Here is a 23,268-nt window from a genome sequence, read left to right on the forward strand (position 1 = left end):
GCGGATTTCACTCTCCACGAAAACCCGTCCAAGTCGTCGTTCATTGTGGATTAAGAGTTTTATCTCAATCTAACTTGTCGATCCACAAATCTTGAAGAAATATTTTTGCAGAAATAACAGTTAGGGCTAATCAGAATAAGAGGGTCAAAGAGTTTGGCAACTTTTTACAGCATATTTCCTTATACTGAGAACGGAAATTATAGGAGCTTGTATGCTAAAATCAATATCAGTTTATTCCCAACGCCTTTCCTCGTTGTTCCTTAAAAATGCCCAGCTGAAGAGCATTTTCTGAGAGATCTTGTAGCAGTTCTCCTCATCATCAGTATCATCCTAACATCAGTATGTTCGATGACCATTTCCGCAACTTCCGAAGCTCTTCGAAAATCCTTTTGTTCATCTAAAGTTAACTGGAGAAAAGAACGAGTTGATAAGAATGGTGCAGGGGAAGTTCCATGAGTTACCAATTAGGTGTGTGTGAATATGGCAAAGCCTCGAGGGCTATCTGCCTAAGAGGAGGGATGCCTTCGTGGAGGACTTTCTAAGGGAAACTGGCTAGTATACACGTTACACATGGGGAAAACCACGAAAACGCCCATGCAGCCAGCCCGTTCGCGGGATTCGAACCTCGGACCGAACTACCAGTGTTCAGCGATTTTACCGCTCGGCCGCTGGTGGGCCTCGTTACCAATTAGGAGTCGATGTTCTTGGATTGAATTATTCACATGATAGGACATGGGCAAGTTCAGAATCAAATATGATTCCCATGCAGTGTTGCCAGATAGTGCGATTTTTCGAAAAATTAGCTACTTTTGACAAACTTGTGTTACTAAAATTTTAATATTTGCGAAATTTTTGAGACCTCCGTCATTTCCTTATGACCTTTTGCGACTTGAAAGATTATTTTAATATATCGTAAATTGCTTGTATGTTAAAATAATGTTCCATATGAAAATAATTTATTTATCAAAAACAGTTTATTTAGGCTTAAATAGAAGTTGGCATCTGACAATCCTGTTTACATGCGGGCTTTTCTTTTCAAGGCTGCACAGCCTGACGCCGATATAACGAGAAGGGGGTAGGGCGGAAGAGAAAAAAAGTGGGAAAGAAAACAAAAAGTCTGGTTCGAGACCTCCTCACCTTGCCCCGTTCGTCCCTCATACATTCTGCATTCCCTTTCAGAAATATTCAGAGTAAGTTAAGTACATGGAAATCAGCACCAATATTTAACATATTACATTATTGAAATAAAAGGTGCTCTAATTTGAAATGGATCGAATGCAGCGGTTCTCAACCTTTTGACTAACGTGTACCGTCTAAACAAAAATTGAAAACCTTTAGTTACTACTACAAAGTACTACTACCACCACTCTTTGAACAAAGATCAGATCGCATAAATTTACGAGTGTTAGATAAAAAGCTCAATCAGGATTGTTTGGGTTTGAATTTTTGAATTTAATAGTTAAAAATAATTTGCTTCTTTGCTTACCACCAGTGGTACGCGTACCACCAGTTGAGAACCCCTGGAATAGAGCATTAATTATAAAGTGACTCAGAATTTCGATTTAAAAAGTGCCTCAGAAGCTAAAAAAATCATGCATATTTGAGAAAGTATTTTAGGAAGAAGCACTGTAAACAGAAAAGAAATAATGCGTAATTTTAATATTAATAATACAATAAACTTTGATCTTAATTTTTGTAATCCTTAACCGAATAAAATCGAATTACCTTAAAAGTTTTTCTAATGTACACTGCTGGCGACCGTAAATGCAACACCTTGAAGGAAGCATGCAAATAACATGAAATTTACAACATGCATTAGCGGAGGTGAGATATGCAAATAATTAAAATTTCAGCGCAGACGCACATCACTTCAAAACGCTATTTAAGGCTTGGAGTTTCCGACGATTTCAAGTTCGGCAATTATGTTTTTCTTGTGGTTTTTTCAAAGAAACGATCAATTATGCCTCGTAGTAAACAGCGATCATCATTTGATCAAGTATCCGAGTTCGACAGAGGAAGGATAGTGGCCCACCGAGAGTGTGGATTACCTTTCAGGGAAATCGGTAGTCGTGTTGGACGAAACCAAACAACTGTAATGCGGATATGTGACCGTTGGATGCAGGAGGGTACGACGGACCGACGTGTTCTATCGCATCGACCTCTGTGCACCACTTCATACGATGACAGGAACATTGTGCGCATGGCAGTGACGGATCACTCGGTCACATCACAAACCATAGCACAGCACATTCAGTCTGTAACCCATCATCCAGTGTCTGCGCGTACCATTCGACGCCGTTTACAGCAGAGTGGTCTGTTCGCAAGACGTCCATTGCTTCGTCTATCCTTGACGCAGAACCACAGACGTATCCGCCGCCAATGGTGCGATGAAGGAAGGATGTAGACGGCAGAATGGAATAAAATTGTGTTTACTGACGAGTCACGCTTCTGTCTGCAACACCACGATTGTCGGATTCGAGTCTGGAGACACCGTGGAGAGAGGATGCTGAACAGCTGCGTTATGCACCTCCTGCACCGGGTATTTGGGTATGGGGCGGGTATTGGGTATCACTCTCGCACTCCTCTAGTACGCATTGTACTAGACTGTAAACAGCCAGCGCTACATCTCCGAGGTGTTGGAGCCAGTTGTCCTTACTTACCTTCAGGGCTTGCCCACAGCCATATTTCAACAGGATAATGCGCGACCACATGTGGCACGCATTGTCCAAGGGTTATTCGTCAATCGCCAGATTGAACTGCTTCCCTGGCTGGCTCGCTCTCCGAATCTTTCGTCGATAGAAAACATGTCTTTCATGGTTGCTGGACGATTGACACAGATTACATCCCAAGCTGCCACACCAGATCAAATTTGGCAACGTGTGGAAGCTGCTTTGTCTGCTGTACCCCAAGAACATATTCAAAGTCTCTCTGAATCAATGTCATGGCAGCGGTCATCTCCAACAATTGCGGCTACTCTTGCTGCTTATTCTGGAAGGAACCACACTTCATAGAAGTCTGTAAATTTAAGCATTTGATACTTGGTCAACATGTTATCTACTAAATAAATTTTGTTGCGATATCTCGTGTCTTTCTTGGCGTTGCAATTTGGGTGGCCAGCAGTGTAATTGACGAAAACTTATGAAAATATTTCATTCAAATTAAGCTGTCCTGTGAAAAGTATTGCACTTAATTCCGTTCAGAATGAAATGTTGTTTAAAATGTATTAGAACTTTGAAATATATTGTAGAAAAAGAAAATATATACATTTATATGTATATTTACGACGTAATTACGAACTATTTGCATCCGATTGTGTCAAAACCCATTGATTTTAATGGTAAGTCACTGGATGTTTTTGGTCTTCACGAAGGGATCGCCAGTGCTTCAAAGCAGAGCATGGGGAAAAATTGGTTAGAGCCTCTCCTCTTACTTTGTACCTCCATGGCATTTTGTTTTTAATTCAGTCTCTCCCAGTTCTGTGATGATAAAACGAATCGAACAAAAGAACTTGCAGCTTGCGCGCCATATATTGGTAAGGACTAAGCAATGGAAATGACTTAAAAATCAAAGCAACGACATTTTTCTAAAGAACAACACATATAAATTTAACAGTGAATGAACAAGGCTTTCTTAAGTAATCAGAATCTGAAATAAATTCACCGCGCAGAACGGAAATCTCACTGGAAAGCATTCCTCAATTAAAATGTTTACAATTAAGAAAACTAAACAAACCAAAAAAAAAAAAAAAAAAAAACAGTGAATTAAAAAAAAATTAACTGTTAACTCAAAAAATTTAGTACAAAAGCGCTAACGTGAGGAATCTCTTAAGAATGGATATGCAAAAATTAATTTAAATGAGAATTAATTAAAATAAAAGTGGATATTTAAACAATTGAAAATGAGCAATATAGTTTTCAAATTTTCGTTAAAGCTAAGATACATAATTAAAACGACTAAGAGTTGAATATATTCCGTAACTTACGGGACAACAGACAGGAAATTTGTGATGACGACAGAAGTCATATGAGCATACGTAACCATGACGTTACCAAATCACGTGATCTCTGACGTCATTTGCGACTTTTTTGAGTCTGCTTTTGTTACTTTAGCTGAAAATTTTCTGCCAGCACTGCTCCCATATATTGCAAATCAAATACAAATATCCATCATGAAATTCCTTATATAATTTATACAGTTCAGGTTTGTTAACCAACCTATTTTCGAAAAGTAAAGAAACCTCCTCAAATCCAATTCCTTTGAATCCCCTAATTTTGATGGTGATGTCTGGAAAGGTAATTGCATTGTCTTTGTTATGAGATTTAAAACGTTACGCAAACTTTACTTTCGAGAAATTTTTCTCGAAGAGATTTCGAGAGAATAATTTCTTCCAGAACTGTTTCAAGAGTCCAGAATTTCCAAACAAAATTCCTCAATATTTAAATCTAAATTATTTAAAGATATACAGGCGTTTACATAAGAGTTAAACAATGCTGCTCCTAAACGATCCAATTTAATGCCGAACGAGCAGCAGTTGGAAGTTCTAGGTTTCATTTAACTGGTTCACCCAAAACAACTGAACACGAAAACATTGACTCCTAGAAGAATATCTGTTGGAGCAGATTTATAAAATGCAGGATCCACCAAAACTAGACCCTTGAAAGAGTTTACAATATTTAACAGCAAAGACACGTGCGGTAAGTTTCCACAAACCTTGTTTATAATACAAACAAAAGATAGAAGGTTTTCAACCAAAAAGAGGTGTCAAGTAAGACCCATTTCTCCATTTGTTTGAGATGCGGTTGATCCTAGCAAGATATCTGAATATTTGCCTTTTTTCTATGCAAACGAATTTCTGAAAGACAACTCTCAGTACATTGGCATAGCGAGGGGGGGGGCAAGGGTGTATGATGCCCCGGGCTCCGCTAGCAGAAGGGCGCCAAATGGTCTCCAAACATGAATTCATCATTGTGTTTTTTTCGGGGCGAAAGTGGCGCTAAAAAGGTATTTTGCCCCAGGCGCCAGTTATGCTCGCTACTCCACTGTCTCAATAATAAAGTTTGGCTGTGAGTCAGAATCCAGCAAGGCTCGACATTGGACGAAATTACCTATTGCTTCACGAATTCTGATTACAGCAGTGTATAATAAAACCTGTTTGCTTACAGTTCCACTATTATTCACAAAATTAAAATTTATCTGATTAAAATTATTAGAAACATTAGCTGGGATAGTATTTTCTGCCATATTTCAACACTCTTGCATGAACTGATAAAATATTTTCATTATTATCAGTAGCAGATAAAACAGCATCTCGAGATTTTGTAAAATACAGAATGAATGATAATTTTTATGGCACGTGTTGCATTTACTCAAGCTTTTATAAGCCTTAACATTATGCGTAATAGAGAACATGTAAAACAAAGTTTATTAAATTTCACAAAATCAAATCCCTTCTAAACACGCAATTTAAGGTATTGATCTCACTTATAACGTAACATTTTTTTTTTTTTTTTTTTTAAATAAAGAAAACTTGTAGTAATTTCTGATTCCAACGGTGTAATTTTAGAGCTTATCTTCCTTCCTTTAAAACTGGTTTTACTTTTGTGAAGTATTCTGGCATGTTCTCTTGTAACAGTAAGTAATTAATTTAATGTTCCTAGTTGAGCGCTCTTTAATTGTCTCACATACTAAATGCATACGTATCTATCCATTTTTTCTACAAGTAAATGAGTTCCAGAACACTTAGGGAACGAACGCATTCATTAGTGACATCGACGAGATTCAAAACTGCTTCCGCTAAATCAACAATATTTGGCTGCGTAGTAAGCTTCTTAATTAATGCATTCATCTGTTCTCTTTTATTCAAAGATCTATTTTCAAGTAAACCCCAGATAATTGTATAATTTGAATTTGAAACAAATATAACTTGAACTATTTTTAGAGCTTCAGCTTTACAAGAGCTTGTAGCACTTCATCATGGGAGCGAGAGGCGCCGCCGCATCAGCCAAGCATCAAGAGTTGCACATGACGTGTTTTGTTTTTTACGTAACATTTTCTCTTTCGCCTCTCAGTCTCTTTTGGCGGGTACCGTTGGTGTAAAAAGACCGCTACGCAATACTCCCGGTAGGAGTCTAATTCCTGTGTGTACTAAAATATAATTTTTTATATCAAATGTTGTTCCATGCTGTTTCATTCATATCCAGGAGTCCGATCAACCAATATCACCTTTAATAGTGACCACCTTCGAGCTGTTAAGATACTGAAGCTTTTGAGAGGCTGATAAATTAATATCATTGCGTACTCTTGCCATAAAAATGTTAAATGTAATCCATTGATCTAAAATTCCACTAAAATTACATTTAAGTCAAATTCGGCAGTTTGGTAATGTCTGGTTTAACTCTAACTGAACTAACATTAATTCAAAGCAAGAATTTCCAAAATCCAAGTAGAAGTCCTCAATAATATTTTGAACTGCTTGATATTCTTCAACATAGACATCAACTTCCTTTTCCTCACAGGTTGCACAAATATTATCAAAAATGCGTGAAACATTTGTACTTAAATTGTTAAGTTTTTTTTTTCTTTCTTTAACGTTCGATTTTTGCGACATTTGCATTAACAATATCAAAATTTATTTTATAGTTTAACTTCGTTAACTTTCCTTTAGTGACTCCTTTCTTTGCTAATAGTCATTACGTGTCCGTTATGAAAAAGTTAAAGATACCCTTAATTAATATAGCAGACGCGTGTTCTTAAATGTTTCAGCAAGAGTCAGTTGAATCAAAATTTGTTTGATTAATACGAAAATCACACATTATCCATCACGCGATGACAAGCAAATGTTTTGCAGGTGTCAAAACACAAGGTTCTAAACCGAAGCGCTGTAAACAAGTGTACGAATAGAAAGTATTAAAAAATGGCTTATGCGGGGTTCGTAGCATCGCAGCATACGAAATCAAAATTGAGCAATAATAGTTATTGTTCTTATGAAACCCATAAGGGTCTGCGGATGAAACAGTACTAAAGATTATATTGCCGTGCGAAATAACTAAATAAACAGTGGATTGTATGAATTTGCGTTTTTTTATTCTCAAGCCCCCCCCAAAATTAAGAATCACTGGGAAAACAAAACGTATACACTCTCGTCGGCAAAGCGCGATCAGCTAAAATATACTGCGTTCATAACAGCAGTGCCCTCTGCATAAATTTAAACTTAATAATAACACAAGTTGTCGTTATTAGTACCTCTTTAAGTTTGACTAGAAAAAAACAATGTTATTAAATATTATTTAGAACTCTTTAGCAAATATATTGAATGGAGAAAATGATACTTTCAATCTCATGAAATGAAATTCACATTAACCATTCTCTGTGAGTACTGCTGCATTTTATTTAAGCTGTTTATTATATTCTTTTAGCATATCTGAAATTTTTACCACTGGTCTGGTTATTCCTTTTCAGCTTAACTGTGCAAGGATGCTGAATTTATAATACTTGATCTTAATTTAAAATCTGGCACTTGAGCATTGTTTAGTATTTGTCTGAAAAGGTAAATTAAGAAGAAACAATTCAGTTCACTGCTCTTAAACTGAGTAAATCTTATAGAACATATTTAGAAATTCTACAGCATTCTATTTCTTAACTGCATTTTTAAAATTCTAAATTGTTACGTCCTAAATGTTCGGTCTGTTGCATGCAGAGATTTAGTTACAGTTTTATGAAGATCTTAGTGTGTATATCCTTGCAATTAGATGATAAATCAAATATGGAAAATTGCGCGCGAGCTATCTCGCTTAAGGAGAGATGCCTTTGTGGGGGAGGGGTGACTGTCTAAGAGAAATCGGCTTTCATTTACGTTACACATGAGAAAAACCAGGGAAACATTCATACAGCCAATGCATTTACTAGGATTTGAATCAAGCTCGATCTACTAATGTTCCGTGGTCTCAAGCACTCAGCCACTAGCGAACTCGTTGTAAATAGAATTAGGTAAACTTATGTAACATCCATTAATAATCAATTGAGAATTAATCTGTGCTATTAGTTGAAAATATTTCTAATGTATTCTTTTAAGAAGCATAGGTCAAAGCTCTGATATTATCAGTTGCTTGCTAAATGCTTTTTTACAAAACGTTTTCATGAAAAATACTCCAAAAATGCATTTTACATTCGTAGAAAATCGACCAGAACTCACGCACATTAAAAACATCAGTCATATAAGAAGTTGTGGCCCGTGATCCCCAAATTAGTTTCAAAATTTTGCACGTGATTGATATTTTTAATATACGTGTTATATTTGAGGTATATGAATTTTCTATATGAGTACAGAATGTAAAAGGCACATTTTGGGAGGATTTTCATATTTAAATTGAACTTTTATATGACAGAACTTTGTAGAAAGCTTTCAGCAAGCAGCTCCATGATTATTTTCTGGCTTTCTTTTTATGTCTATGACTGAAGTTAATTTATCTTGGGTTTTAAATTAGATTTTTGACTGGGAACTCAAATTTCTATGAATTATTTATTAAAACTTTTATATTTAATAAATGATAAGGTCTTTTTATAATACTTCAATGCATATGTGTTAAAGAAAGTTTCAGATACAGTTTAGTTTATGAAATGACTTCCTTATCGGAAAACTCATTGCATTTGTAAAGTATGGTCTACGTAATAAGACAATAAATTGATTTTATGTATTGGTATAAATATGTGACTTGAACAAAATTGTAAGCTGTTCTACGAGAAGGAGGTAAAATCAATATTTGTAGAACTTTTTACTGTTTGTTGTTGTCCAGAACTGAGAATTAAAAAAAAAGTCACCTTAGGTTTGTTCTTTATGAGAAATAATGTATAATACATTCAAATAACTGAAGTACTGCAGAATGAAAAGATGTTACAGATGAGCTCCATAAGGAAATTTGTACTGATATGAAAATCCTTCTTTTTTTTGTTATGATATTTACTGTTCCTTAGACTTCATATTTCGTCCAGTAAAGGCCTTCATTGACATTGAGCCACCACATGCATCATGAAGTGCTAACAGAGCCTTTGATGGTACCAATCTATAAGAAATAATATTTGTAAGTATTAGTATTCTATAAGTATATATCTGTCTTTTTTAAAAAATTCATAAATATACAAAAGAGTTAGTTTAATTGAATGCGGCAAAGTGCACGAGGGTTATCTGCCGAAGAAGAGGTATGCTTTTGCGGAGAACTTTTTAAGGAAAACAGTTTTGTATTCACGTTACATGTTGGAAATGGCAAAACAACCATGCAGCCGCTCCATTAGATGGGATTCAAAAGTGAAATGAATTACCAGTCATGGTTCCTAATCAGTGCTAACAATAATATCAAGCATTCACGAAATCATTTAATGTAAGATAATTTACATTTTGCGTAAAATTTGTTTTGATTTTTTGATGTTATAACACATTTCAGACTTACAACTTATTTGAAATTAATGTTTTTTAATAAATCGGAATTATTTGTGAAGGATACCTTTTTTTAAAAAGTATTCTTTCAGCGCAAAATTCATTTTGGTATAAGTTTCGAGAATTACTAAGAAGTTTGCTTGTAATTTCATTAACCATAATTCGAAACAGATGAAATAAAATTATACGTAACTGCCTATCTTGTAAAATAATTCCTTTATTGACAGAATTTATAAAGTATTTAAAATATTTTATGAACATGAAGTCTAAAAGTTAAGTACGTAAAACTACTAGAAACTAGAAAAGTTTTCATATCCTTAATATTACTTAAATGAGCAATTTTGACTTTTAATCTAAATATATTTGCTCTTTTCTGTTTAACATACTTTTTGCATGGTGAGCAACATAAATTTAAAACAAATGGAAGCTAGTGTGTGCAAATTGAATGTCTTTTATAAGTGTAAATTATACAAACGAGAGAATCATGAAACAGACATATGCTTGCCGTGCCTTTTGTACTTTTGTATGTAGCATTCTGTTCTGATATATCACATCGGGAAATAATTGATTTTTATTACGCTGAAATAATTTAATACGCTGAAACTCTCTAAATTGGTTGATCGTAAAATTAAGGACAATTAAGTTAATTAACCGTTTGAGTCGGAGCGCTTGGAGGCGAAATATTCCTTTTGCGTAGCGGAAGCGATAATAAGTGTCAGGGTGAACGGAACACTAACGCAAGTTATATATTCCTGATTAAAAAGAGTTGTTTACCCATGTTAATTTTAGTTGATTATTTTAAACTTCCGACTACTATTGACTTCTGTACAACGTCAAGCCCGTTTGCAGTGGTGTCGTGCTCATTCGCACTGGAATGTCACTGACTGAAGTAGATAGTCTTCAGTGTTGAGTCCCGCTTTGAACTGAGCCCCGATGACCAGCGAAGGCGAGTCTGGAGCCGCCCCGGACAGCGGTGTTATAGCAATTTGACTGTCTTCCGGCACCAGGAGTGATGGTCTGGGGTGCCATTTCATTTCATAGTAAGACTCCTTTGGTTGTCATCTGTAGCAACCTTACAGCACAGTTCTAACGGCCCGTTGTGTTGCCCTTCATGTCACGCCACACTGGGCTTACATTTCAGCAAGATAATGCCCAACCCCACACTGCACATGTTTCTGCTGCTTGCCTTAGTGCTTGCCGAACATTACCTTGGCCAGCAAGGTCGCCGAATCTCTCTCCTATTGAGCACGTTTGGAGCATTATGTGCAGTGCCTTCCAACCAGCTTGGGATGTTGACAATCTAAAGCGCCAGTTGGACAAAATTTGGCACGATATCCCTCAGGAGGACATCCGCAACCTCTATCAATCGATGCCAAGCCGAATAACTGCTTGCATAAGGGCCAGAGGTGGACAAACGCGTTACTGACTTTTTCACTTTGTGAAGCACTTCAATAAATCATCCAATTTTTCTCAAACTGTAACATTTGTTTTTCTGTACATGTACATCACTTCTACTGATTTTGTCCCATTCAGATAACTCCTTCTTGGTGCGTCGTTTTTTTTTTTTTTTTTTTTTTTTTTGTTGTTGTTGTCTAAGAGTGTATTACTCAAAACAGTGTTCGGTGGGCATTTCAACATTGCAGTTCTCTGCTCTGAAACTGTATGCTATTACTTAATTCAGTATTAAAAATGCGATTCTTACGATATTTTACGAGTATTTCTCGTAACAGACGCCTAGTGTCTATCAAAAACTGATCGGAGTTGGCGTTTCATAGCTCTGATCGTAAAAAGCTCTTTTGAACACTTTCATGGTTGTATGATGAAAAATTAATTTGTTGCTTAAGTTTTGGACACAAGTGTAGTTGCTATATACGAGTGAATTAGTGAATAGTCCCTTAGTTTGTTTCTTAAATTTCAGATTTGAGAAGCATACTTACTAGCTTACTTATCACGCTTGAAAAAAAGTACTTATGTTTTTAGCATACTTACAAGCTTACTTATCATGCTTAGAAAAAAGTACTTACGTTTTCACAACGTTCAAAATGTAGAAAATTCTAGGAATTAAAATGATTTGTTGATTACATAAAACAGCGGCTAAAATTTCTTCTGCAACATAATCCGGTTCAAGCATTTGAAACATCCTAAAAAGAAAAGAAAAGAAAAATCTTACTAACTAAAATATATTTTTGTTATACATTTCATGTATATGCAGACATGGTTTTTTAGTTAACAAACTATGTGAATACTGAAACATGTAAAAAAAGAGTTTTTCAAATAATTTTCGTTTTAATTTTGTAGGAAATTAGCTAATTTTCCATACTATGATTATTCTCTTATAAAAGCATAAACTATTTGTAATTAATGATTAAAGAATCACATGTTCCATTTTATTTCATTTCATAGACGAGAAACCTTGTGATCCTACTGCTTTTAAGCCGCAAGGAACTGTTACCAACCCTTCGAAATTCTATTGCAGAATCATGTGACAATACGAATACTTATGTTAATTGTTGGAATTCATATTTAATTCACAATGAAACATTTATGCAGTTATATATAAAAAAATAGTGAGGCACATAATATTTCTCATGCGAGCATAACAGTGACGAAAAGATACATTTAGTAGTGAAAGAGCATTTATAAGCTAGTTTGATTGTCCCTTACTCGATGCCTGGGTACAGAAGTTTCCCTCCTCCCCATTTCTGAAACGCATGCATAAACACATGCTTAGAAATAGGATCTGAGTGAAAAATTCTTTTACAAGTATGCTTCATATTATGTGCATTATAAAAATAATCTGGAAGTAATTTTATATCTGCTGCCACTAATAAGCAACGAATTTCTTACGCCTATTCACACATAATTATTTACAAGTAAAAAGGATGACACCTTAAAAATACTGTGTGTTCGGGTTAACTAAAGTGGCCAATATGCACATGATGTAGCATATTTATAATGGGGTATCTGGCCTTTGTTGCTGATAGGGGAATGCCTCAAATCTCGCTTTACGTTTACCACTCTTTGTAGCTGCAAATACTATTATAGACTATGGTGTAACTTCATTCACTTATTTTGGCAATTGCGGGCAATTTTCACCAGATACTTCAATATGTCTACTGCGCACTTTCGTTCGCATGCTTGATCATCACTGAAGGCTTTGCGGCGGTTACAATCGGGAATCCGATATCTTTCGTTGTTAGAAGTATCTTTTTGAATTTATGAACTGGCAAGATTTCTTGTTCTACCATGAATGCACGCTGTTCTGTTTCTTCAATATATCTACTGCGCACTTTCGTTACGTCGTCTGCAGCCACTTTTTATGCATTGTAAGCAAAGTCATTTACTATCCTAACAGTCATGTTGATTGAAAAACTATTTCTACTGTTTCACAATCGGTCAATAAATGAGGAAGGATAGCTTCATTATGAATTTTGAGCTTTCTGTGTTCACTTTTTCTAACTTACTAACGGACTTTAAAGGTATAAATTAGGCATATATGAAGGAACTCGACATTATTCCTTTTTCATTTGATTTGCAGAATTCTTCAAAATCGTTACTATATTTACTATAATTGAGCAGAGGCTGCTTTAAGATACACAACTGTATGATTAATTAATTTATTTTGACACAGCCAGCTGCATCTTTTATCTGTTTCAGAAGCCGGGCTCCAAGTGTTAACAACAGCGTTATTCGACATCTTTTATGTTAAACTCTTTTTGTAAATCGGCCTATCCGCGGCCGAGGGGTAAAGTCAGAAAGCTGGTAGCTCGACCTGGTTTCAATTTTAGGTGAATAAGTTGACTGTATGGGCATGTTCGTGGTTTTTCCCATGTGTAACGTGGATACGAGCCAGGTTCCTCTCCACGAAGGCATCCATTCCCTTAGGCAGATAGTTCTAGCGTGATTTACCATAATCAAATAAATAAATCAAACTTTTTTGAAATCGTTCACACCCTTAGCTCTGTTCACTGTTGTTAGCATGCTATTCATTAAACTAAGGATACTCTAATCTTATGGCTGAACTAATGATGGTACATTTAGGGCAAAATACTATGGGGTATAAGCTTTATTTTTTATGAGAATTTCAGGGAGGGTAAGTAGAATAATTTTAAAAAATAGCAAGATCTTGCAGTCATTATCCAATGCAGACAACCTGCCTCGGTCAAAATATGGTTGTTGGTCAAAATTTTTATAAAACCATTAGAAAAAAAGGTTTTCGGAGTGATCATACCTTTTTGTTAGGATAATTCTGAGCCAGTAAAAATACATTTCTGTAAAGGAACGAAGATACAATTTCTGACTATCATAGCAAGTATACAGTTATGTTTACCTGCTGCATTAGCATATCGCAACGCAGTTATGCCATCTATAGCATTCCTAATTTGTTTATCATAATTCGCATCAGTAGCAATTAGTGTAAGGAATAGTGATATTTAAATCACGTTAAAACAGCGATATTTCATCAGCAATGGCCTTGATAAACTCTTCAAGGAATTTTTCTGCTGCCTTCTTATCTGCATATGCTGAATCACCGCAAATCTTAAAAAATTAATACCTTAAAACTCCTTAAGTTTATACAACCAGCATCTTGAATATTCGTTTTCATTGCATTGTGACAGATATTTATTTCATGATCGGTATACCAATTAAGTGGTATATGTTCACTGCGACGCTGATGGATCCGCTTTTCCAATATTAGATCGAGATATTAAATTTTAGCATTATGCAGTGTTTTACATGTTTTTCAATAATTTGTACTTATCGCTTTTAGTATAGAACTTAAACAATGTATCTTTGGCCAACGAATCGAGGTTTATAGTGCCTTCGAAGACAGCCGTGTGTACGCTAATTACCATCGAGGGCTATAGCATTTTGGTGCTCTTTTGAGCGGACAGAAGACAGCGATGGGGATGTAATGCTGTGAATGGTATCGTGATGAAAACATTTCGTGCTCATTATCTGAGCAGAACATCTCTGACAGATATCGGAATGTCGTTGTGTTACCATTACAAGTAGTAAAACTCACGGTTGTGGATCATGAAGGAGTAGACTAGGAACATATTGGTAATGAATTCCAGTTCATCAAAAGAACTTCAATTGATTAAAAGGACATTCAAATTTACTTAAATTCAGCTTATGCTGCATGATTCAAGTTATTGAACTGTTTATTGTATGATTCTGATGTAAAATATAATAATATTTAGTCAGATATTATAAATTTTATGTTCTTTGACAAATTTCATTTTGCAATTGTGCTACGCTTTTATACTGAGAAAATCTTGAATAAGTAAGAGCTTTTATTTGTCTTTTTGTATAAAGTTTTTTTTATTTGTTTAGTGCTTTTAACTACAATGAAAACAAAGTTAAGAATTAATGTACATAATATTGTGTGGATTAGCTTAACAATGTGTCATTTATTGATGTAAAACAAAACTGTATGCAAATATTAATTGATTAAACATTCGTTGAATCTTCATAAAACGTTCTGTAAATGTCTACAGCAGATAAAGAGAATTCAGATCAAATAAAATTTAACGCGAAAAATTGTGCTCAAAACCACTATAGATGAGGAAAATAGAATTTGCATAACTTGAAGCTTCATTAATTCAATAAATTTTATTTACTACTAGGAAGCAGTTATTTTAGTAAAGGCTAAAATATTAAAACCGGGAGATGTAACAAGAAACTGAGAGAATTGGCAGCTATGCGACACGAAATGTTACTATTTACTGCACCGTGGAAAAAAATCTAAAATATAATCTAATAAAGTAATAGAAAGAACATCCGGGTTATGCTCAACATCGTTACCGTTCTAAAATATATCAAACTTAGGTACTGTTGTTGAGATTACGGTACCAGATATCTCAGTATATCATTACTACTTCATCTAATCGATGTCTCGCAGAGAAAGCTGCCATTTTGCCGGCTTAAGAAATTGTACATGTTATTAGGTAGGTGATTATACCTACATATTATAAGGTCGATGGCTGTTTGGTATGTTGTTACATCGCTGTCCATTTTTTCCAGTAACTTGACTATCAATGGTTTAGACAAATATAAATATTTTTTCTCTTTCCCTATTACCCATCCATAGACCATTTTGATAACTTGGACAATATCTTTAGGTTATAAAGCAAATTCTAAGTGAAATTTACCTCCATAAAATGCGTGGAAAGTTTACATTCGTGCTTCTGGTCCATACATGGTCCATTTTATTACTCTTTGTGGGCACTGATTTTATGCAGAATTTGAATGTTCATGGAAAAATGCATTTCAGTTGAAAAATATTGGAACGCTTTTTTTTTTCTTTTGGGACACTGAATAAATTATTTTACATTAGCACTATGATTACGACTCATCACTTTCAATGAGATACGGAGGTTTTCGCTTACAAGATCATGTTGGGGGCTTAAAATATTTCCAAATTTCGGTTTAGGAGATGTTCAGTATGTATACACAGGATGTTTGCTAAAGATGGCTACTTCTTTTAACTCTACTATTTCCTTAAATATTGATCGGACACTTTCAAAAAGGGTAGAATTATATTGAAACAGTACTAATTTTCTCAAATTAAAAGAGAGAATTTTATTAAATTCCTTTCTGCGCGTTGGAAGGCTCTGCAACTATAAAATTTTACTTTTTATGTGGACTTCGCAGAGCAAAAATTCCAGTCAGACAAATATTTATTATCTTATAATTGAGTGAAATTCAGAAGTTCTATAACTTTAAAGGTAAAATTCACAATGAATATAAAAAAACACGAGCGCAAAGCACAGCTACAAATAGATATGTAAAAAGGCAATATTTTCACAGGGTAAGTTAAAAATTCAGTAGCGTGTGCTACTGTATTCCATCCAAAATCATATACTACAAAAATGCGCAATTCCTGTTTTGTAGTTGCTTTCTAGATTTTGTAGGAAAACATTTAATTTCTCTCCTAATAGACAATGAAAATTGATTTAAATCAATTAATTTGTTCTCGAAAATCTCAGTAAATTTTATATATAAAAGTATAAAAATATTTCTGTTGTTATAACCATTTTTTCAACTCGAATTTTTGCTCTTCTTGGATTAAAAATTAAAGTTACATTTTATAATTTTAGAATCCTTCTGGCTTTGAAAGTGTTTTGATAAAATTATACATTTTATTTCGAGAAAAATCTGTGATCAGCATTTATAAAGTGTGTAGCCACCTTTTTTGAACACTCTGCATATAACTGTATTGTTCAATATGCAAACATATGTTAGAGAGCTACTTACTTTGCTTTGGCACCGTTGAACATTCCAGTGTTGATGAAAAAAGGACAAACAGTGGTGGTATGGATATTCGAATATCCTTCTGCATGGAGTTCTACATAAAGTGATTCCATTAGGCCAACTGCTGCGAACTTAGATGCACAATAATCTGTTAGTTGTGGCATGCCTCCTAGTCCAGCTAGACTAGCAATGGACACAAGGTGTCCATGGTTTTTTTTTATCATGTCTGGCAGAAATGCTTTGGTGATCTGTTGAAAAAGACTTATAAATAATTACAGTAAAAAGTTTATAACAGAAACTCAATAACCTATTAGGAATAGTGTTACAAGAGAAGGCAAATGAAAAAAATCAGTTCTGATTTACAAGGAAAAAGGAATTTTTCATGGTTTTTTTTTTATAATTTATTTAGAAAATTAATAAAAAAATGCAACACAAGTACTTCAGTTGATACATTGTTACTACGTTTAAAGGAATTTTACACTTTTTGTAGAACAAGGTCTGCCCAAAAGATGCAGAATCAATAAATCATCTTTGGTAAGGAAATCGGTAAAAGTCATTGATTAAATATAGATATTTTTAGGGTTAATTTTACAATATTTTCATACTAGACTTTTCAGTTATCTTAAAATTTTCTGAACTTGTGCATATGGAATAACAGATATTCTCCCTACTACTGGGCATACAAGCATAAAAAGGGAGGAGGGTAAATCTGAGATGCCATAGAATGAAATTTTTACTCATTTGAAAAGTACAAGTGTTCTCTAAAAATGGTATCAATGTATTAGTTAAATATGAATGTACACACATACGCTTTTGACGGAGCATTCCCTATTTGTTTATCTTAAATCTCAACTGACTCCGCTTTTCAACCACATTCACCTCACTTAAGAGCTAAAAATTTCGACAGAAACAAATAATCACAAAATAAAAGAAGAAACAAATTGGAATTTGAAGATTTCAGATTTTATCATAACACGTCGAAGAAAAATGTGCACGAAAAGTTTAAAGAAGTTCTGTTACCCATCTGTGTAGTAAGTCATCTGTTCATGAGCGCATTATGATTTACATGGTTGATAAAACTGTTGCTTGAAGGGGTCATTTATGACGAGTGCTGCCTGAAATAGTATGCAAATCTTGCGCTATATCTCCGTTTGAATAGAAAAATCCTCAATCTACCTGGGTGAGACTGCTGATATTTGATGTGCTTTTTAAATTTCCTGAAGAAAGGCCCATACAGAACTATCACCAGGAGAGAGGTTTGAAATTTTATTATTTCAAATATTGTTTTTGTATTCTGTAACACATTTCTTAATGTCTCCGCTTAAGGCATTAATCTGACTTCTGGTGTTAGAATTGCAGGAACGATAATAGTTTTTAGGTACCTGTTATAAATCTGTATATAAGTTTTTGATATTAGTCGGTAGTTCGTCATTTCTCTTGCTCTTTGCCCTTAAAATGTAGCAATTTTAAATGTTGAAATAAAGTTGAATATCTACATTGCTACAGCAGTTTCTGTCTTAGTCTTTCAAGAGGTAAGTGCTTCACATTTAGATTGTATTTATAGACATTCCAGTGTAATTTATAATAGTTATCACTAACTTCTAACATCACTGGAAATGAAACTGTAGAAATAAAAGCGTTTAAATTTTAGGTCTTTGACAGAATCGTTAGAGCTATAGGATGACTTTCTTTGGTTGTAAATCGCCAATGGATGGTTGGAAACATAATTATGAGCTGTGTTTCCATTCTTGCACTGAGGTCTGTGTAAGCGTAATAGGAAATGGTTTGTTTATGAGCAATGCAAAGTAATTATTTTGAGGTATACATTGAGCAGAAAATTATGTTTCAGCAGTGAGACAGATTAACAACAAGTTTTAAGATTCTTATGTTTAGAATTGTCCGTATTTGAGAAAGAAGCCTGTAGAGATCTTTTAAATAAGATAGCCGACCTAATCGCTCGATGAAGTAACCTTTCATAATTAAGATAGTTTGGAATGTAAAGTGGATGCGAAGTAATAATATGAGTGCCAGTGGTCATGAATAATATGCCCATCATTAAAATGCAGAATATGAAAGCCTGTACAGTAGACTCCCGACTTACTTGACATTCCGTACTACTCGATGGTCATTTATTTTTAAATCACTAAACGATTTCTTTTGATGAAGCATAACATCTTTGAAATAATGTGGAGACCTATTAATAGTTAGACTGCAATAATTTTTAAATCGCCTATGCGGTGCAAACGGTATAGCCACATTTTATTAAATTTATGTCTTTAATAATAGTACAGTTTTACGAGTATGAATCTCCGCATGTTACCTTGCTCTGCTCAAAAATTTGTTATGGTACACTCTTTTGACAATTTCTGTCCATTTCCCTTTGTGACAATATTTCTTGGTGACAGGTTTTGTTCTTTTCTTGACAATTCCAATCTATCTTATTCCCCCTCTCATCCAGGTTCCTTCTGACTACAGTTTCTTAGTTTATGTCCAAGCTTACAAACGTTGTGCTTTCTATGGAATGAAAATGGTGAATGAGAAGAAAGGAAAACCAACTAGTATGGCAATGGAAATGAAACTGGATGGCTTTATAGTTTTTCGGATGCGCAGATCAATTTACTTAGGAAAAAAAAACTGAGCGTTACCATTTTAAAATTTCGAAATTTCTTCACTGTCACCGTAAGCGTGAAAGCTATGTTGTTTTAGATCATCCCAATCTCAATGGCATACTTTCAAACAATTAATATTTGAAATTTCGTTTCGAAGCATTCAACTACGTTTCAGTCAAAATTTGTCCAGTGTGATCTGTTTTAACGGGAGATATGGGACTGTGCTTAAAGTGCTTAAGCTGCAGCTTGTTATTGCTATATCAAGGTGATGAGACAGTTTCTTGTAAAACAAGCTCTGAATTATTAGTATATGATGTAAACGTAGATTTATTCTAATTTTTAGACATAAATGATGTAAATGTAGATAGATTATAGTTTTTAATTATAAATTAAATTCTTATTATAGGTTTACTAGTATGCCGTCATAACTCCAAGCAGATATTTTCGCGCTTCGCTCAAATGATGTCAGAGTCTACATAATATAACATCCTGGCGATGAATATCTACAGCACTATGTTGTTGTTTTATTAACAACATATTGTTATTATTGTTGGCCGGGCACTTGCAACGTCAGGAATAGCAAGTACCCATGGGTCATTTAGCCATCTCATGACAGAAAACGTTGTCCAGGTGCACCACAGAGGGTGATCGATTTTGCATTCACGAGGATAAGGAAAACCTACAGCAATATATGTACAGTTAAAAACAATAATTCAATTTTAGGTGATTTTTTTCCCAGTTCAATGTGAAATAGAATTATCTGCTGACAGAATGATTGACATTCCATTTTCTTGATTTTCTATATTGAATTAATATTTGTAATAGCTATTGTAAAAAGACTGCTGATAGAAAACTAAAATAATAATAATAATAATAATAATATGAAGAAAAAAAGAACATATAAAAAATGGCCTTATAATTTCTATTATTCAAAAAGATTTGCTTTTATGATCATAAAATCTGTAAATTTTAATTAAAAAATTTTTATGAAGCTGCCTGATCTCTTTTTAAACCACATGATATAAACTATATTTAAACTAAACATTGCTCAAAATACTTGAGTAACATAGGTCAAATTCTCTTAAACGAAGCGATGACTCCGCCTCATGTTAAGTGTTCTATGACAAATTTTCCATGACCTAATAAAAATCAACCGAGCCATTTTTAATTTGAACGCTGGAATGGTAAACCTGCGAATTTAATTTGATAAATATCTTAATATAAAGTAGATGGGAATGGTAGTATTGCATTATATCCAGAGTTTAATTTCTAAAATTAGCAGTAACGTTGCCCTATATAAATTGCAGTTAAAAAGATGAACAAAAACAAATGTAGTAATAATCATTAAAGCAATTCAAAAACATTAATTAAAATTAAATAAAATTTTAAAGTATAGAAAAGTAATAAATTAAATTAAGTTAAGGATAAATGCAAAATAACAAATTAAATTAAAATAAATATGTCATAACAAATACTGGAAATCAAACAATAAACAAATGGAAGGCAAGTAAATTAATGATAGCAACTCATAAGATCTTCATAAGATCACTTAAGATTGCTCTTTTATATTGCTTCTTTATTCTTAGTCTTCTTGAACTTATTAATAGCCAATAAGCATTTTATTTCTTGAAGAGACAGCACTTCCTTATGGCAAGATTTAAGATTCTCTGCATATGTTGCTTTTCCCAGAGAATGTGAGCATGTATTCAGCAACCGGTATTATTATGTATACATTCAGTAGTTGCTATTAGTATCAGTATTAGTAGTAAGCAGTTAAAACTGTTTTGCATAAAAAAAATGCAATTGTCTGATGGTATTGCTATTCACTTGTATACGAAAGAGCTGAAACGTATCTCCTCTGCAGCTCCGGTGCACACTCCGGCTACAGAGAAGATTTCTGTTAAAAAATGAAAAGTACCAAACCGAGCTTTGGTTGGCTTCGCCTTATCAGACGAGACGCGGTGGTCAGCTCATGATGATTAACTAGACAATGGCTTTAGCATTGAAGTCCCCTTATCAGACGAGACGCGGTGGTCAGCTCATGATGATTAACTAGACAATGGCTTTAGCATTGAAGTCCCCTTATCAGACGAGACGCGGTGGTCAGCTCATGATGATTAACTAGACAATGGCTTTAGCATTGAAGTCCCTGACGGTTAAGAGCAGAGGCGGGACGGATGATAAATTTTCTCGTATTCGAATAATAAAAGATTTCCAAATTTTTTCACAAATCTGTCAAAAGCTTTATCTATGTAAAAAAAAAAAAAAAAAAAAAAAAAAAAAAAAAAAAAATCTAAAAGGTTTCAGATTTTAAATTACGTCCAAAGAGGCGTGTTTTTAACGTTCTGTGTGTTACCTTTATTTATTAAGCATCATGTTCTTTGCACTTAAACCATAAAATTCAGTTCAGCAGCAATGTCGCAAAATAATTTTAAAATGAGCATATCTTTTAGAATTTCCGATACACAGTTCCACGCGCTGGAGATAAAAAGGTTCCCCCCCCCCATAGAGTGTTGCCATTGCTCGCTTTTAAATCATTGAGTTTGTTAATCAAAAATTCGTTAAAGTTTTACAAAATATGAAATCGATAATAAAACAAATTCCAAATTTGGACTTTCAGATGCCCTTATTCGCAGTAGGATTACGTCATTCAAAATTGGATGGCTCTAGGTACCGTTGTTTTATCACAATGCGAGAAACAGACATACATTTATGCAGATTCTTCATTATTTAATTCTTTCAAATATATTACAGGACGATAGTATTTGGTGGCAACTATTTTAAAAGTAATACGCCGTTTATAGGGTTCCGACGCAAAATCGCAAAACGAGAACAATAGTCCTTCAGGGACAAAGTCTCTTTGGACTAAAAAAAACAAAAAAAGAGTGGGAGAGAAAAGGGAGGGGACAACTTTCACTTAGCATTAAAATTTTTTAGTGAAACAAAATTTGAAATACGAATTTAATGAAAAACATATTTAAAATACTGTTTTTATAAATACACTTATATCCAATAAGAATATATAAATGAAATCCAATAAGAATATATAAATGAAATTTAGTAAATACTTATCTTGATCACTTATGAAAGTGATCATCTTATGACAGAATTAAAACTCCTCAAATTCATTTTTTAGCAGAATTTGACAAAATATATTTATATATTAGCTCAAATTATTTACATTTTCCCAAAATTTTTTAACTCAAAGCAAATGACTGTTGAGGTAGAATGATTTAGAATTTCTCAGAGAATTTCTTCAAATTTCGCAATTCGTTTTTCATTGAACTCTTTTAATGAATATCAGTATGATTAAAATGTTTCTGAAGTCATGAATTAAAATATTTAATGATATTTTAATTTAGGAATGGAGCTTTAGTGTAACGGAAAAGACGCGAGGATTCCAGTTTTCAGCTTTCAAATCTTTACCAAGATTGGCGGGATTCAAGATTTGAATTCTCCATCACTAGTTAAAATTTTTAAAAATCTGTTATTGATTGCTCGAAGCTATTAAATTATATAGGAAAATGGAATGATGTAAAGTTAAGATGAATTTCTTATATAGCATTGGTGGCTGAATGTCATGCCAGTAAGAACCGCATATTACAATTCTGAGATATTTAAGCTACATCAAATGAGTTAACAAATATTTTGCATTATTTTAAAAAATAATGTGATTCTTTATAAATATAAATAAACAATTCTATTACTCTGAAAAATGAAATGTACATTCCTATGGTACATAACTTTTAACTTTTTAACTTTATTGAGGAAAAAAAAGTCAGACTGAAAACCATGCACTTTTTTTGGGGGGGGACCTATTACATAATTAATATGTTCAGATAGTTTTAATAGGAACCAGTTGAATTTCAAAAATTGAATTAATGGCTATTACAATATTGAAAAGCTTTTTGTTGCAGAGAAGAAAAATAAAAAAATTGAAAAAGTAGAATCACTTTACGACTTTCCTTTACT

General features: G+C 33.8%; 1 protein-coding gene across 2 annotated transcripts in view; it reads right to left on the bottom strand.

Moving 5' to 3' along the window:
* Window positions 1–8,813: 8,813 nt before the first annotated feature.
* The window catches only part of LOC118198813 (short-chain dehydrogenase/reductase family 16C member 6-like), a 42,104-nt gene continuing 27,649 nt past the window's right edge, over window positions 8,814–23,268 (bottom strand). For both annotated transcript variants that reach the window (XM_035370589.2, XM_035370596.2), the window contains exons 3-5: window positions 16,691–16,935; window positions 11,455–11,571; window positions 8,814–9,059 (exon numbers count right to left, since the gene is read on the bottom strand). In XM_035370589.2, coding sequence (XP_035226480.1) covers window positions 8,957–9,059; window positions 11,455–11,571; window positions 16,691–16,935 — 465 coding nt within the window. In that variant the 3' untranslated portion in view covers window positions 8,814–8,956. The remainder of the gene's footprint in view (window positions 9,060–11,454; window positions 11,572–16,690; window positions 16,936–23,268) is intronic.

Source organism: Stegodyphus dumicola, chromosome X1, assembly GCF_044657685.1.
Source record: "Stegodyphus dumicola isolate Sdum_Otavi_A_Nest chromosome X1, ASM4465768v1".
Taxonomy (NCBI): domain Eukaryota; kingdom Metazoa; phylum Arthropoda; class Arachnida; order Araneae; family Eresidae; genus Stegodyphus; species Stegodyphus dumicola.